This window comes from Eucyclogobius newberryi, unplaced genomic scaffold (assembly GCF_026437365.1).
Source record: "Eucyclogobius newberryi isolate DKJ021-1_F unplaced genomic scaffold, fEucNew1.0.hap1 SCAF_1, whole genome shotgun sequence".
Taxonomy (NCBI): domain Eukaryota; kingdom Metazoa; phylum Chordata; class Actinopteri; order Gobiiformes; family Gobiidae; genus Eucyclogobius; species Eucyclogobius newberryi.
In genome coordinates, this window is record NW_027315723.1 from 32,500,576 (window position 1) to 32,516,115 (window position 15,540).

General features: G+C 44.2%; 1 protein-coding gene across 2 annotated transcripts in view; it reads right to left on the reverse strand.

Annotated features, from left to right (window-relative positions):
* Positions 1-10,372: 10,372 nt before the first annotated feature.
* Positions 10,373-15,540, reverse strand: part of disp1 (dispatched homolog 1 (Drosophila)) — a 76,431-nt gene continuing 71,263 nt past the window's right edge. For both annotated transcript variants that reach the window (XM_072443889.1, XM_072443890.1), the window contains exons 6-10: positions 15,231-15,325; positions 15,022-15,119; positions 13,366-14,949; positions 12,485-12,748; positions 10,373-12,330 (exon numbers count right to left, since the gene is read on the reverse strand). In XM_072443889.1, coding sequence (XP_072299990.1) covers positions 10,651-12,330; positions 12,485-12,748; positions 13,366-14,949; positions 15,022-15,119; positions 15,231-15,325 — 3,721 coding nt within the window. In that variant the 3' untranslated portion in view covers positions 10,373-10,650. The remainder of the gene's footprint in view (positions 12,331-12,484; positions 12,749-13,365; positions 14,950-15,021; positions 15,120-15,230; positions 15,326-15,540) is intronic.

Sequence of the window (15,540 nt, forward strand, 5' to 3'; positions counted from 1 at the left end):
GCAAACCGAGATCCACCCCATGTGAGCAAAAGTTAAACTTTGACAGTGAGGGTGAAGTTATTGATTCAACAGGATACAGAGAGATAGTAGGTAGCTTGATATACATTATGACATGTACAAGACCTGACCTGAGCTGGGCTGTTAGTAAACTATCTCAATACCTAGCAGAACCAAAGCAACAGCAGTGGGCTACAGCGAAACACATACTGAGGTACTTAAAGGGTACTATGGATCAAGAACTACACTACCAGAAATGTGAGGAAAGCCCATTACAGCTGGAGGGATACAGTGATGCTGATTGGGCAGCCGATATGGATGACAGGAGGAGCACAACTGGATACTGTTTCAGCTTAACTGAGAATGGTCCAGTTATATCATGGAAGAGCAGAAAACAGCAAACGGTAGCATTATCCACATGCGAAGCTGAGTATATGGCGCTAGCAGCCACTACTCAAGAAAGTATGTATCTTGTACAACTACTTGGAGGAATAGATAGTTGTAACCAGCATACACCAGTCAAGATATTTGAGGACAACCAGGGGGCGATAGCTTTATCAAAGAACCCAGTTTGCAGACAGAGAAGCAAACATATAGACATAAAGTACCATTTTGTACGGTCTGCACACGCAGAAGGTAAAATATGTATAGAATATTGCCCTACTGCAAACATGGTAGCTGATGTTCTTACCAAGCCTTTGACAAAAGCTAAGTTTGAAAGTTTTAAGGGATATTTGTTTGGGAAGTAATGTTGAACATTGCTAATATACCAAATGTTTTATTTTAAAGTTGTTTTGAAATGTTTAGAACTTTGCCAGTATGCCAAGTGTTTTATTTTGGGGTTATATATTTTTGTTTACTATATGAGAACTATACACATGTCTTTGAGTGGGAGTGTTGAGCATACTTGCAGATGGAGCAAAGCCATGTGTTACCTGCGTGATCAGTGAATGTGTTGTTGTGTTGTAATGAGCATGCGCAATAAATGGTCAGTAGTGTTGCTTTTTCCCTCAGACCAAAGAGACGACGGTTGTCTGTATTTTTTCCCCCGAACCACATTGGTGACTACAAAACGATAGACTGCTGCAGAATGTCTAACGTAACAAGTTCATTAAAGTGTGAAGCATAAATGTGAACATTTCAAGGAGTTGGCGTTTTTCCCATTTGTGACATATATTTGCGGCTCTACCGCACAGAGACCCTAGTACTTAAAATCAAAATATGGATAACTTTTGATGCCCCGCTTGTGTAGATGATTCTCCCCAAATATGAACTCGATCGGGCTTTCGGCCTAGGAGGAGTTTGTTAAAGTGTGAAGTGTAAAAATGTGGTCATTTTAGAGATTTTGCGGTTTCCCCATAGGGATAACATGGGATGTTTCTGTCATCGCTACGGCTACGCTTTACCAAATATGACTTTGGCTCCCATACTTTTAATTTGGGGATGGCAAATGAGAATTGTGTGCAAAATGTCATGTCATTTGGAAAAACTCTTGTTTATAGGCCACTCTGAAGGCCAAATAGTCCAAATTCTGCGAAAAGTTTGCGGCTCAGCTGCACAGAGACCGTAAATGTTATCGATAAAATTTGAATAACTTTAGATGCCCCACTTGTCTAGAGGACGTACACCGATTTTGAGATTGGTGGGCCAAACACACTAGGAGGAGTTTGTTAAAGTGTGAAGCGTAAATGTGAACATTTCAAGGATTTGGCGTTTTTCCCATTTGTGACAGTATATTTGCAGCTCCACGGCAAAGAGACCGTACCACTTAAAATCAAAATATGACTAACTTTTGATGCCCCGTTTGTGTAGATGATTCTCCCCAAATATGAGCTTGATCGGGCAATCGCCCTAGGAGGAGTTCGTTAAAGTGTGAAGCGTAAAAATGTGGTCATTTTAGAGATTTCGCTGTTTTCCCATTTCTGACATATATTTGCGGGTCCGCCACACAGAGACTGTAGTACTTAGAATCAAAATATGGATAAGTTTTGATGCCCCGCTTGTGTAGATGATTTCTCCAAATATGAACTTGATCGGACAATCGCCCTAGGAGGAGTTCGTTAAAGTGTGAAGCGTAAAAATGTGGTGATTTGAGCGATTCTGCAATTTTCCCATAAGGATAACATGGGATGTTTCTGTCATCGCTACGGTTACGCCGTACAAAATATGACTTTGGCTCTCATACTTTTATGATCAGGATGGCAAATTAGAATTTTGTTCAAAATATCATGTCATTTGGAAAAACTCTATTGTTTATAGGCCACTCTGAAGGCCAAATAGTCAGAATTCTGGGAAACGTTTGCGGCTCCGTCGCACAAAGACCGTAAAAGTTATCCTTAAAATTTGGATAACTTTAGATACACCACTTGTCTAGAGGACGTACACCGATTTTGAGGTCGGTGGGCAAAATGCACTAGGAGGAGTTCGTTAAAGTGTGAAACAGAAAAATGTGGATATTCGAGAGATTTTGCGGTTTTCCCATAGGGATAACATGGGAGGTTTATGTCATCGCTACGACTACGCCGTAAAAATTAAGGCATTTGTCTGATTGGCTTTTTTGATCGCGACGCCAAAATAGAATTTTGGGTAAAGTTTAGACAATTTTGGTAAAACTAATTTTTGACCTTCAATGTTAATTTAAAGGTCACTCTGTAGGGGGCGCTATCGCGCCCATTTCAATTTTGTCATCATAAACTGGTCCAAACAAGAAAGTTTAACAACTGATTCAAATTTGGTCCTAATCGGACTGGTTTTGATCAAATGGGAGCAATTTTTAGATCGGCAATATTCCAAAATAAGTTGTCCAACTTTGCGGCTGCGCCGCACACAGACCGTAAAAGGTATCTCAAAAAATTGGATAACTTTAGATGCCCCACTTGTCCAGAGGACGTACGCCGATTTTGAAGTCGGTGGGCAAAACGCCCTAGGAGGAGTTCGTCAAAGTTTGACGTGAACAAAATGGCTAACACAGCGTGTTTTCATTTTCAAAGGAAGATGGCGGGCATAGGGTAAGTCTGGGGGCGTGGCTACAATAATATATTTTTTTTTGTCCTCACAAGAGGAATGCGTGTTCCGAATTTCGTAGCTTTACGACAAAGTTGACCTCGGGGCGTCTCCCATAGGCGCAATGTATTTTGACTTTTGTCGGTGGCGCTGTCGCGCAATTTTTTAACGAAAAAAAAAATGTCCCAGAAAAAACAAAATTTTTCGCCGATTCTGAATTTTGGGCAAAGTTTGGTGAGTTTTTGAGCATGTTCAGGGGGTCAAATTAGAGCTCAAAGCGCAGATGAAGAACAAAAAAAAAAATAATAATAATATTTTTAGCAAAAACAATATAGCCGTTTCCACTATAACAACAAATTATACATCGTTTGAAAGCTCTAAGCCTTCCCGATGCCGCCATGGGGTGGAATCATCATTACGAGCGCTTACGCGCTCGTCACTCCCCATTCCGTCGGGGTGCCCCGCCCACTCCCCATAGACTTCCATTGATTTGAGCAGATACAAGCATGGCCCATGCCTGCGGCATGGATTCTCGCGTACGGGACGATGCCAGGAGTGATTTTGATCACTCCTGGCTTCGCGCTGCTGTTGTCAACAATGAGTGAATGGGCTACGCCCATTCACTCATTGTTGACTATTTCTGTCATAGCAGGAGTAAGTATGCATGATCCATGCCTTCGGCATGGGCTAGTTCACTGTACTTGCCAGGGGCGACGGGGTCAGACAGTTGCAACGCGGCCCTCCGCCCTGCTGGGGCTCGGGCCTAAATATTCCGATGCGAAAACAATGTTTCCCAATTTTCAAATATCATAAACTATACATTTTCAGAAAGCGCTCGCGCTTTCCTACCTCATGGTGTGGGTCCCTGGTCACTGACGGGTACTTTCGTTAATTTTGAGTGGGCTCCGCCCACTTTGTGTTTTTGGCCCTCTATACAGTAATAATGTTCAATTTTTGCATTACATGCTTATATGCACGGAACATGCAAGAGATGGGGAACGTATTCGTGAGGTCTCAATGTAAAGTGCTCGTTTAGTGCGCACTTTTGCACGGGCTTCGCCCGTTTACGACGATAATGTTCCATTTTCCTACTACTAATTAGTATGCACGGGGCGTGCATGAGTGAAGGAATGCGTTAGTGAGTGTTTGGAAGTGGGCGAGCGCTTCGCGCTCGATTTCGTGCGCACTACGTGCGCACTTTCGCAGCCGTGCTTCGCACGGCCTTACGAGATTAATAGGCCTCTCGCCAGCTTGTGGCGCTCGGGCCTAATAACAACACAATACTGATTGAAACAATATTGTTTGTCTGAAAGTTGTTGCTTGCTCGCTTTCAGCAGAAAATAAAAGTAACGCTTCTCTGTTCACTCTTCATGGGAATGATATGAAATGATATTGCAGTAGACCATATGGACGAAAATATAAATAAATAAAATTAAAAAAAAAGTTGTAAAATTAGAAGATTATAAATTTAAAAAAAGAAATTAAAAAAAACTTGCAATAATGTAATCTGTCTTTGTTTCATTAGGCAACATAATTCATTCATCTATTTACAGATTGCATAGAAAAACCCACTATTGACAACAACAACAACAACACAAACTACTCACAATTTGTGCGCTACTTGAGCCTAAACTGCATCCACAGACACATTTGAGCTAATTCATTATAGATTGTTATATAGGCTGAATGTTACATGTGGGCAAAACTAAAAGTAAAGATGTGCTTTTGTCCCTTTCGCCCTTCCCTGTCGTCAGGTACATCCTCTTCAGGACCAAAGGAGAGAAAGGCAGCTCCATAAACCTGTGAAAAGTGGAAGCAAACGTTCATGCTGTAAACAAGCTCCCGGCTCCTCTGTCTCCTCAGTTATTTCAGGACTTGGGACATGTTGGAGTGTCCTCCTGAAACCACAGTAAACCAGCACATTGTGCAGCTCATGTGGAGACTGCACTTGCTGACTGTGGCCAGCAGGGGGAGTGGAGACCGCAAAAACATGCACAGAAAAGCAGCATTTGCCTGGACTGAACCTGACTTAACCTGGTGCCATGGATGTTACAAACTGGTACAGGCGCCAATAGTGGTAAATGCAGGCTTTGTTATTGTTTTTTTTTATATTTAGAATGAATCTAGTTGTTATATTCTTCCTGGTTAAGGACGACATTTCTTTAGGCCCAGTAATCCTGATTTTGCTCTGGTCTTGCTCTGGTTTTCTTTTTTGAAGAGGTTTGATTCCGGTTTCCCCCCATCATTTTAATCAAGAGGGTCCAAACGTCTTTCATCGAGGGCCACATACTGAAACATAAACCAAATGGAGGCTTCAGATTAAAAAAGTCCCATATATCTGAGGTTTTAAGGCTCAAAACCTGTGTATCAGGACTGTCTCACACCCTGATGTTAGTTATTGAAGTTGTAATGTATAATGGACTGTAAGATTTTAAACTTGCATTCAAAAGTTCTCAGGGTAATTTCAGCCAAGAAAACTTCCTCTGGGAGCCGCATTTGGCCCCCAGGCCGTAGTTTGGACACGCCTGAATTAGCAAGTCTGACTCTGTGGATGTTTTCCTTCGTTTTAGAATCATTTAAATCAGATTTCTAACCTCCAAATGTGTCTAATTAACTAGTCCCGCTCAGCCAGTGGTTCATTCTACAAACTTTAACATTCACATTTAACTTAAAGGGGACATATTATGCTAAATCAACTTAAGCAACAGTGTTTCCTCATCATCAGTTTTCTCAAAGTAGTATTTTAATAAATGTTGCTCAGAAAAGTCCTGTTGTCACCTACCTTCTAATAATAATAAAAATATAATTAGCAAATCAAGTTTATTCTGAAGCCCCCACAGTTCCTACATTACCTGGCACCGCCCCTGCTCCAGTGTCACCTGAAGCCCTTCTACATCTTCTGCAAATTATTAACAATTTCTGTTGCATTTATGACAAACATGATTCAGACATTTGTACGACGTTGGACCACTTTGGCTCTGCGCATCACATGTCTTGTTTCATTCCATCATTTTCACATTTTCTATTTGAATATGAGGTACATTTTCATAATCTACAGACCATGAAAAAAGCACAATACGTCTCCTTTGACACAAACTCTGCCCCTCTCCTCGTCTCTGTGGGTAGCAGAGCAGAGTTTCATGTTTTTTCTGGGCCTTCCGTCCTTGTTTGTTTGTTTGTGTGTGTTTTGGGGTTTGGGGTGTAGCTGCTGAGCACAGACATCTTTACTGTATCTGAATGTAATTTTCCAAGTGCATTTTGGAGCCATTTCAAAGGCTGTGGTGGAAACTAGCATCTCCCAGTGAAGTTCATGCTCTGTGATGAATTAATAGAGTTTCCACCCAAAGCGGCCACAGCGCGTTTGGGAAGCAAAAATAAAACTGTTCATTTAATATGTCAAAAGAACAGGAAATTGACTGGTTCATTCATCACTGCAGTGGTGTTCAGCGACGCGATGTATCTGTATATCTAACACACACAAAATGAATCATATGTATAAATATTATTGAAACCTCCATTAAGGTCGACTGTAAGAGTAACTGTAGGAAATATATACGGTGGAAAATTATTCATTTGTTATTCTGTTTTCATTTAAAATATTAAACATGTATTTTATCAGTTTGTATCTTTTGGCTGTGCATATTATTTGGCATTAAATATGATAAATACTTTTTGAATGAATCCTGAATCAGACAGTAAAAATATTGAGTTTAATACTTAAGTCTAATGTTTTATTTTTATTTATTTTTTATTTTACATTTTGTATTATGTATTGCCTCTGTGTCTATTGTGCATGTTGTCTTTGTCTTAAATTGAAATAAAAAAGGTCTGGTTCGGATTTTGGGCAAAAAGATTCACATTTGATTCAGATGTTAAGGAAAAAGCTCAAAACTCAATGATTGCCATATCACACTACTTTAAATACAATAGACAGTAATTTGGAACAAAATTCATAAAACTCAAGCCCATTCAAAAACTACACAGGAAAGAGGTCCAACTTTGTCCATTGATGTATTTATTTCCAGTGTCAGACGAGCAGCTAGTTTGTTCGTTTTCAGTATTGAATTGACTGTATCTGGCTATTAATGCTTCGACCCAGATGAACATATACTACATTATATATTGCTCATGTCCAGGATGCATTTAACAGGCCTAATCCACTGTAGTCTGAAAATTAACGTCAATCCCAAAGCTCTTTTGTGATGATCCAGTTAGTTAAAGGAGGACTTGCCGTGGCACTGCAGCCTTAGTTCATTTAAAGTAGACAATACTCAGCAGTTCTTTTTCCAAAGTCAGTCTGAGGACATTACTGGAGCCTAATACACTTTTGTTGCAGCCTGTTTGTTAATGTGCAGCGCAGTGCCAGTGTTGTCTGTGATTAAAGCTGTCGGTCTGTGGACATTTAGTTTGTCAGCGAAACGGAACAGGAGGGAGAAGCCAAACAGGCTTTTAATAACGGCTTTGGGTAGCAGAGAGAATGACATTAATGGTGATGTGTATTCACTGGTTTAACTAATATTAATATTGAATGAAAATAGTAATTTCTCACCCCAGACCTGTCACATCTAGAACAAGCTCGCGGAAAGAAAGTCAAACAAAAGGGATATTTTCTTTTTAAAGGTCCTACATGTTGCAGCTTTGACATGTTAATATTGCCCTTTCCTTGAGTTTAAGTTCCAATAATGTACAAGCCTTTATAAGATAAGATAAGATAAACCTTTAATATCCACACAAGGGGAAATACCTCAGGATTATGAAAACCACTTTCTTTGTAGAGTGCTTTATAACAGCAACAACTGAACAAAAGAGCTTTCCATTAGTACATTCAAAGTTTGTATGACATTTTCCTACTCAAAACGCCCACAGATGGTGCCACCCTGTATCTGAATATGAATCTGAATATGAAGGAAAAATATTTACTAGTGTAATGTTGTGCCAGAGGTTCCTGTACAGTCTTTAGAAAGTTAATAATCCGTTCTTACAACATGGAAAGAACTCAACGTTAAAATCTAACCTGGTTGGTTCATGACCAAGGTTTTGTACCAAATAGCACCAACATGAGATTTAAGGTCTGGATAACAAAAGGTATACAATTGTTTCCAAATTAAAGTGAAAAGCTTTGATGTTTTGACAGAGACCTTTGACTTGGAGAAACAGGACTTTTATAGGCATTTACAAAGAAGTTATTATAACCAATACATTTAACAGTAGTAATGACCATTATAACATTTAAGCTATATAAAAGAAAAGGAAAAGAGATCGGTTCTGTTCATAGTTTTTATGGACAGAATTTCTAGGCACAGTCAGGGGTCGGAGGGTGTGGTCAGGGGTCGGAGGGTGTGGTCAGGGGTCGGAGGGTGTCCGGTTTGGGGACCACAGGATCTCATCTCTGCTGTTTGCAGACGATGTTGTCCTGATGGCTCCATCAAACCCGGACCTGCAACATGCACTGGGACGGTTTGCAGCCGAGTGTGAAGCGGCTGGGATGAGAATCAGCACCTCCAAGTGCCCCAAGTGGAGGAGTTCAAGTATCTCGGGGTCTTGTTCACGAGTGAGGGAAGGATGGAGCGTGAGATCGACAGGCGGTGCAGCGGCTGCAGTGATGCAGTCGCTGCATCGGACTGTTGTGGTAAAGAGGGAGCTGAGCCGAAAGGCAAAGCTCTCGATTTACCGGTCGGTCTACGTTCCTGACCTCACCTATGGTCATGAGCTTTGGGTAGTGACCGAAAGAACAAGATCGCGGATACAAGCGGTCGAAATGAGTTTCCTCCGCCGTGTGGCTGGGCGCTCCCTTAGAGATAAGGTGAGGAGCTCGGCCACACGGGGGGGAGCTCGGAGTAGAGCCGCTGCTCCTCCACGTCGAGAGGAGCCAGCTGAGGTGGCTCGGGCATCTGTTCCGGATGCCTCCTGGGCGCCTCCCTCGGGAGGTGTTTCAGGCATGTCCCACCGGGAAGAGGCCCCGGGGAAGACCCAGGACACGCTGGAGAGACTATGTCTCTCGGCTGGCCTGGGAACGCCTCGGGATCCCCCCGGAGGAGTTAGAGGAAGTGTCTGGGGAGAAGGAAGTCTGGGAGGCCCTGCTTAGACTGCTGCCCACGGGACCCGGCCCCGGATAAGCGGAAGGAGATGGATGGATGGAAAAGAGGAGGTAATCTTATTTTTTAACTGAAGAGTGGTAAACTATATGTATCACAATGGAGGACCAGAAAGTCACATTTCTATAACACCATGTCAAAGTGCTCACTTTTCACAAGGAAAGACAGAATGATGGAGAAATTGTAGTTGCCAGGAGTTAAACGTGTGCTGGGACTGTCCTGTGGTTCAGAAAATATTGGGACTGAAATTAAAAAGGCAATGCAGAATATTTTTGACATCATCCCACTCAATTTCAGAAATATGTATTTGGACCTCCAAACTCCTGTTATGGATAACAAATGGATATCTTTTAAGTATACACCTGAGAGAATGGATGCCGACGATCAAGGACCAGACCAACATTATAATTGACATATAAAATATAAAACATTTTTTAACCAACTTTAGCCGTTCTCTAATCTTCTTCCATTACTTTTTTAAATAATCAAAAAATTGGGGGGAAAAAAGAAGAAAGAAAGGTGAAGCTGTTTGGATATTTTTGATGAGAAAATAATATAAATATGCCCTTTAATTCATTTATTTAACTGGTAAGGACAATGCAGTGGTTACAAAACAAAGCTTGCAGCTGATGCAATACACAGTATATACTGTAGCAAGTGATATTTTTCAACTCCCTTAAGCCAAAGAAATGTCTAATCCAAGTAGAAATGTGCACAATTAGACAAACTACAGTAATATCCAGAGCTCCCCAAACTGAATTTAATTATGAAGAAATACACTTCACCAACTCTGTGCCATCTGCCATAGACTGAACATGTATATCTCATCCTGTTGTATCTGTGAATAAATCATGTACCATCCAAGTAAAAGACATTTTTATTGGTCTGCAGTTCCTCCAGCTCCAAAGGCAAGAGGACAAAACATAGATCCGTTTCAAGCACTCCAACATTGTGGTGTGTAATAAAAATAATATAATTGTATAGGTTTTGCTTATTTCCTTGAACAAAGTGTATGTCAAGCATCATTAGCATTAGCCTTGTGATCGTTGTGCGGAAATAAAACAGAAGTGTGCACTACTGATTACAGATTTGAATGGACAAAGATGCCTATAGAACATGACACCTATAGAACATGACACTGTGGACGTTATTTTAATCACATAGTTCTGTTATCTGAGGCATCTGCAAACATGAAGCACATTGATGTCTGTTTTCTACAGTGTCAGGCAACAATTTCAGTTTGTAAAAAAAGTGGCACATTTTTATTATAACGAGAACATTGTGGGTAATAACACACAACAGAATATTAGTGTGTAGCAACAAACAACAGCTGTGTCTTCAGGAACACGAATGTTAGCAAAAAGTAGAGGGGTAGATCATTTATCCTAGCATTGATCTAAAACTTCACTGCAGCGCTAGAGACGTGTATTGTGTCGAATGATCTTCTAAAAACATTGCTGAGGTGTGGCACGACCTTGTGACAAACAAAACAGTGTGGCACATGTGGAATATAAATACGTAAACTCTGATGTGGCATGAGGCACTAATGAAGGCCTTAACACGAAGTCTCTGTAGGGGGTGCTGTGTCTTTGCTGTGACAGGGACTGGCCTCAGTTTGGGGCCGACGTAAGTTCAGTTCTGAATTGCACTTGTTGTCAGTCCTGCTCTGACTCTGGAGCTTCTCCAGAGACGTGCCACACCCTGAGCTGCTGTGGACACCAGTCTGTTTACAGCACAGGTCAGCGGCGAGGCACTGCCCACTGTCCAGGTGTGTGCCCAAGGGTGAGTCCAGGTGTGAGTCCAGGTGTGCGTCCAGGTGTGAGTCCAGGTGTGAGTCCAGGTGTGAGTCCAGGTGTGAGTCCAGGTGTGCGTCCAGGTGTGAGTCCAGGTGTGAGTCCAGGTGTGTGCCCAAGGGTGAGTCCAGGTGTGAGTCCAGGTGTGCGTCCAGGTGTGAGTCCAGGTGTGAGTCCAGGTGTGAGTCCAGGTGTGAGTCCAGGTGTGCGTCCAGGTGTGCGTCCAGGTGTGAGTCCAGGTGTGAGTCCAGGTGTGTGCCCAAGGGTGAGTCCAGGTGTGAGTCCAGGTGTGCGTCCAGGTGTGAGTCCAGGTGTGAGTCCAGGTGTGAGTCCAGGTGTGAGTCTAGGTGTGAGTCCAGGTGTGAGTCCAGGTGTGAGTCCAGGTGTGAGTCCAGGTGTGAGTCTAGGTGTGAGTCCAGGTGTGAGTGTAAGGGGGGGCCGGAAGGGGCCTCGGTGGGGCTCTGTGGGGGGTTTGGGGTGGACACAGGGGGGACATGGGTGAGGTGATGGTTTGAGGGGCTGCAGTACTTTCTGTGGCAGCCAGATTGCTCCTGATGACGCTGGAGGGACGGAGAACACTGGACATACTGAGTATAAAGAGGGTCCTGGTCTGTTTGGGGGGTCCAGAGCGGCCGCTCTCCACAGGAGCAGTAGTGGCAAGGGGACAGCGTGCTGTAGTAGGGGCCACTCTTTGGAGGGCCCCCGTTAGACTGGGGCTCTTGGGGCTTACCCTTTGGGCCCGAGGCAAGTGGCTCAAGTTCGTAGTGCTCTGCCTGGACACTGGAGTCCAGCTGGTACTTGTCGGGCACTGGAGGGGCAAGGGCCTGAAGGCGCATGCAGCGGGGCAGTGGGATCTGTCCACAGGAGCCTTGGGGCCCCAGGCAGCGGCACAGACATTGGAAGAAGAAGGTGGCGAAGGCCCAGCTGATGCACATGATGAGCATCATGAAGGTGCCCAGCTGTGTGTAAGCCAAAACTGTGGACGGCATCATCATTGCCCCCGCCACAAATGTAGTGAGCGCTGCCATGGCGATGGCCGAGCCCATGCGGGACAGAGAGAAGACCACCTTTCCTTCGCGGTCGGGCTCCGGAGCCAACCGATAGGCCACGCCGTAGTGAACAGCAAAGTCCACAGACAAACCCACGGCCACAGAGATGGTGACGGACTCCAGCACATTCAACTCCCAGCCAAGCAGCACCAGCGAACCAACTGTCACAAAGATGGTTCCTGCGATGGAGAGGATGGCGTAGAAGCTGATGATGATGTTCCATGTAGTCAACAACATCACGCTGAACGCTACGGCAACCGACAATGCCATGGCAATCAAGGTGCCGCCTGATAGGCTGTCCTGCAGGTCATAGAACTCCAGGTTACTGATGAACCAGCCGTGACTCAGGCCCGCAGGGGCAGACTGCAGTTCCTCTGATATCCACATGTCCACCTGTAACATGAAACAAATTATGTTACAAAACAGCACAGATATATCATGTTCTGCATTTTGTTCTGTATTAATAAGTGCATTTCTAGGCTTATGAGTTTTAAGTAGTTCTATGATATTTCTCTTGTTTATTTGATGCATTCTGACAGAGTCTGACCTCTTGATAAAACTGGTACATCTTCTCATAGGCCAGTGTGAAGAGGTAGGTGCTCTGAAACTCCAGGACGATGGCTCGAATGGTGTCGTTGATATCAAAGCGCGGCCCTGGTGTCTTTCTGGCCAAGTGGTAGTTTGTGGTGCGGTCCAGCTCCATGATGGCCCTCTTCATGCACAGCTCAAACACGTCCTGCTTATACGGGAACGTAGACTGGCTGCAGCAGGGGTACACTGAAGCCTCCTCACAGTCATGGTTCTCCATCCACTAACACAACCAAAACATATATTAACATATACAAATTATAGAAGTGTAAATGGGTAAAGCAGTGATGTGATGGTGTGCATTAGTGCCGCAAGTTAATTAGAATCGCATGGACACAACTATCACACAGCCTTAGACATCCTGCATTTATTTTGCTTATAAAAATCCAGCTCTAGTCCCATTGATTGTTATTTACAGTGCAGGGTGTCAGGTCGTAATAAAGCTTGTTTTTCCCTTGAAGCCGGCAAACGTCTGTTAATGGCCTCTTTTAATCCTCTGCTGGATTCTGGCAATGCCCTATACATAAATGTATCTGCCAAATGTCTGAAATTGTTGCATACAGTGCATCAATGTGCTCTGAGATTCACAACGGGTTGTGGGTGGCTCACCCACCACTATGAACTCTATACAGAGGCTGGATGGCCTTCTTTGGGTGCCAGGATGTTCACACATAAAGTTATATATGGTTGTGCACCTTCCTACTTGTGTGCCCTGGTGCAAAGAGCTGTTTTATATCTTTACTTTGCCCCAGGTCACCCTTGAAAAAGAGGTTTTGATCTCAATGGGTTCTTAGCTGTTAAATAAAGATTGATAATTGACTTTGCAGAACTGGCACTCACCTGTTTGAACGTCTCGATGAAGCAGCTGGTGAAGTCCTGCCCCTCGGACTGGAACACAAAGCTTTGGTTGCGGAGCTTTTGGCAGAAGTTGAGGATCCACTGTTGTGCAGCGGGACTGGCGATGTTGAAGCTGTCATCCAGCATTAGCTTGCCCTTGTTCTTGGGGTTTAGTGGGTCCCCTTTGTCAACCGGAGACACGCCCCAGATGATGGTGATGGGCATGTGCAAGTCCTCCCCATGGTGCACTCTCTCAAACATGAAGAGCTTCTTGTACTCGACATCGTAGCGCTCAAACGGGTGAGACGAGCGGAACACTTGGAACTCTGCAAGCTCCAGAGAAGGCAGTTTCATCTTTGGGTTCACACACACCACATAAGCCCCGCCCACAGTTAGAGCCAGGAACCACAAAAGCCACAGGTAACGCAGCCGAATGACAATGCACGGCAGTACCTTCTCAAAGAATATGCGTGAGGCCTCTGACACAGTGAAGAGGCATTTACTGAACTTTTGACACAGCCCTGCCCAGAATTTGACACAGTGTGCCCTCTGGTGGTGAGCAGGACTTGAACAGGAAAATATATTGGGCAGATAACGTTCATTCAACACCACTACAGCAGGCAGCCACGTCACCATCAAGATGTAGTTGACTAAGATGGCAGTGCCAGCATAAACGCCAAAGCAGCGGATGGCTGTGATGTTACTCACATAGTTTGCGTAGAAAGCAGCAGCTGTGGTGAAACTGGTGACAAACATGGAGAGCGCAGCATGGTGCAGCGTGACGCTGACCGTTTCTGAGAGGTCTGCGCCAGGTTTATCAAACTTTGTGTAGTTCCACACGTCACACAAAACAAAGGCATCATCTGCCCCGATGCCCACCAGTATAATGAGCGCAGTGAGGTTCATGAAGGGAAAGAACTCAAAGTTGAAGACCAGGCGGTATAGGAAGTAAGAGACGATGAGCGAGCTGATGATTGCGATGATGGTCATGAGAGTGATAAACACAGACCGTGTGTAAACACACATCACCAGCAGCACAATCACTATGGCAATAGCCGGATACACCGTGTCCATAAGGAGGTAGTCCTGAAACAGGTCATGCTTGATCCCAAACTCAATCCCTGTTACTGTGGTGATGCCATCTGAAGCGTTCCAGTTTTCAAAATTGTCCAGATAAATGTTCATCATGGACTCTCCCTTCTCTGTGGGGGAGAAGAGCATGCTGTGTTTGAGCACTGGAGGAGGAAAGTCCAGGCTATTGGGGCTGAGGAAGTCCTTGTCCACCAGGAAGTGCAGGATCTGGTACACAGCGTTGTACTTGGTGCACTTACGGGGAACATTAGCACATTTACGGTCTTTTCGGCGCAGGGCCATGTCCCAGCAGTCCGGCCCCAGCGTGCCATTGTGGTAGTATTTGGCACAGGAGCGGAGGATCTTTAGTGTGTGGGACACATTTCGGTCTGATATCTCCAGACAAGACGTTTGGTTTGTCAGCACCGCCACGTAGTTTCCCAGAGTCCAGCTGGGACAGCACGAGGCGTCGTTGGTGCGCTGACACAGGCTCCAGTAGTCTCTGTGGGACCTCACCTGGACAGAGACAGACATAAGCTTAATCTGAACTTCACAGCTGGACATACAGTGTGAAAAAAAATAACATACCCTGCTGTTGTCCAGGCTACACATGGATTTGATGGCCTGAGTATTCCACAGGTTCTTCCCCTCGGCTGATGTGAACACCAGCCTTGAGTAACGGTCGCCTGTGGAGACACAACAACCTTGTTTTGTCTTAGGAGCATTAGTTTAGATCTACACGTTTATCACACTAAAACAAAGCTTCTTTCAGTTCTGATGATGAGCGAAGACTGTACCTGGGACGTCACAGAAGTAGTCTTTACTGAAGTCCCACTCTGCTTGCCTCTTGTCGCGGGTGTATCGGTCCTCGGTCCAACGCGGCTCCTGGTGACTGCACACAAAGACTCATGAAGCACTGCTGCAATTAATGTCAAGCATGAAAAATACCTACAGGCTTCAAACTCAGGAACACAGCTTTGGCCAAGACGCATTGATGCAAAGTGAAAGGGGCACATATAGAGTTTAGTGATGAAAATAAACAGCTGTAATGACCCCGTCCCGCCCGAAACACCGGTGACTCACCACAAAGATGGTCTTACCCTTTGA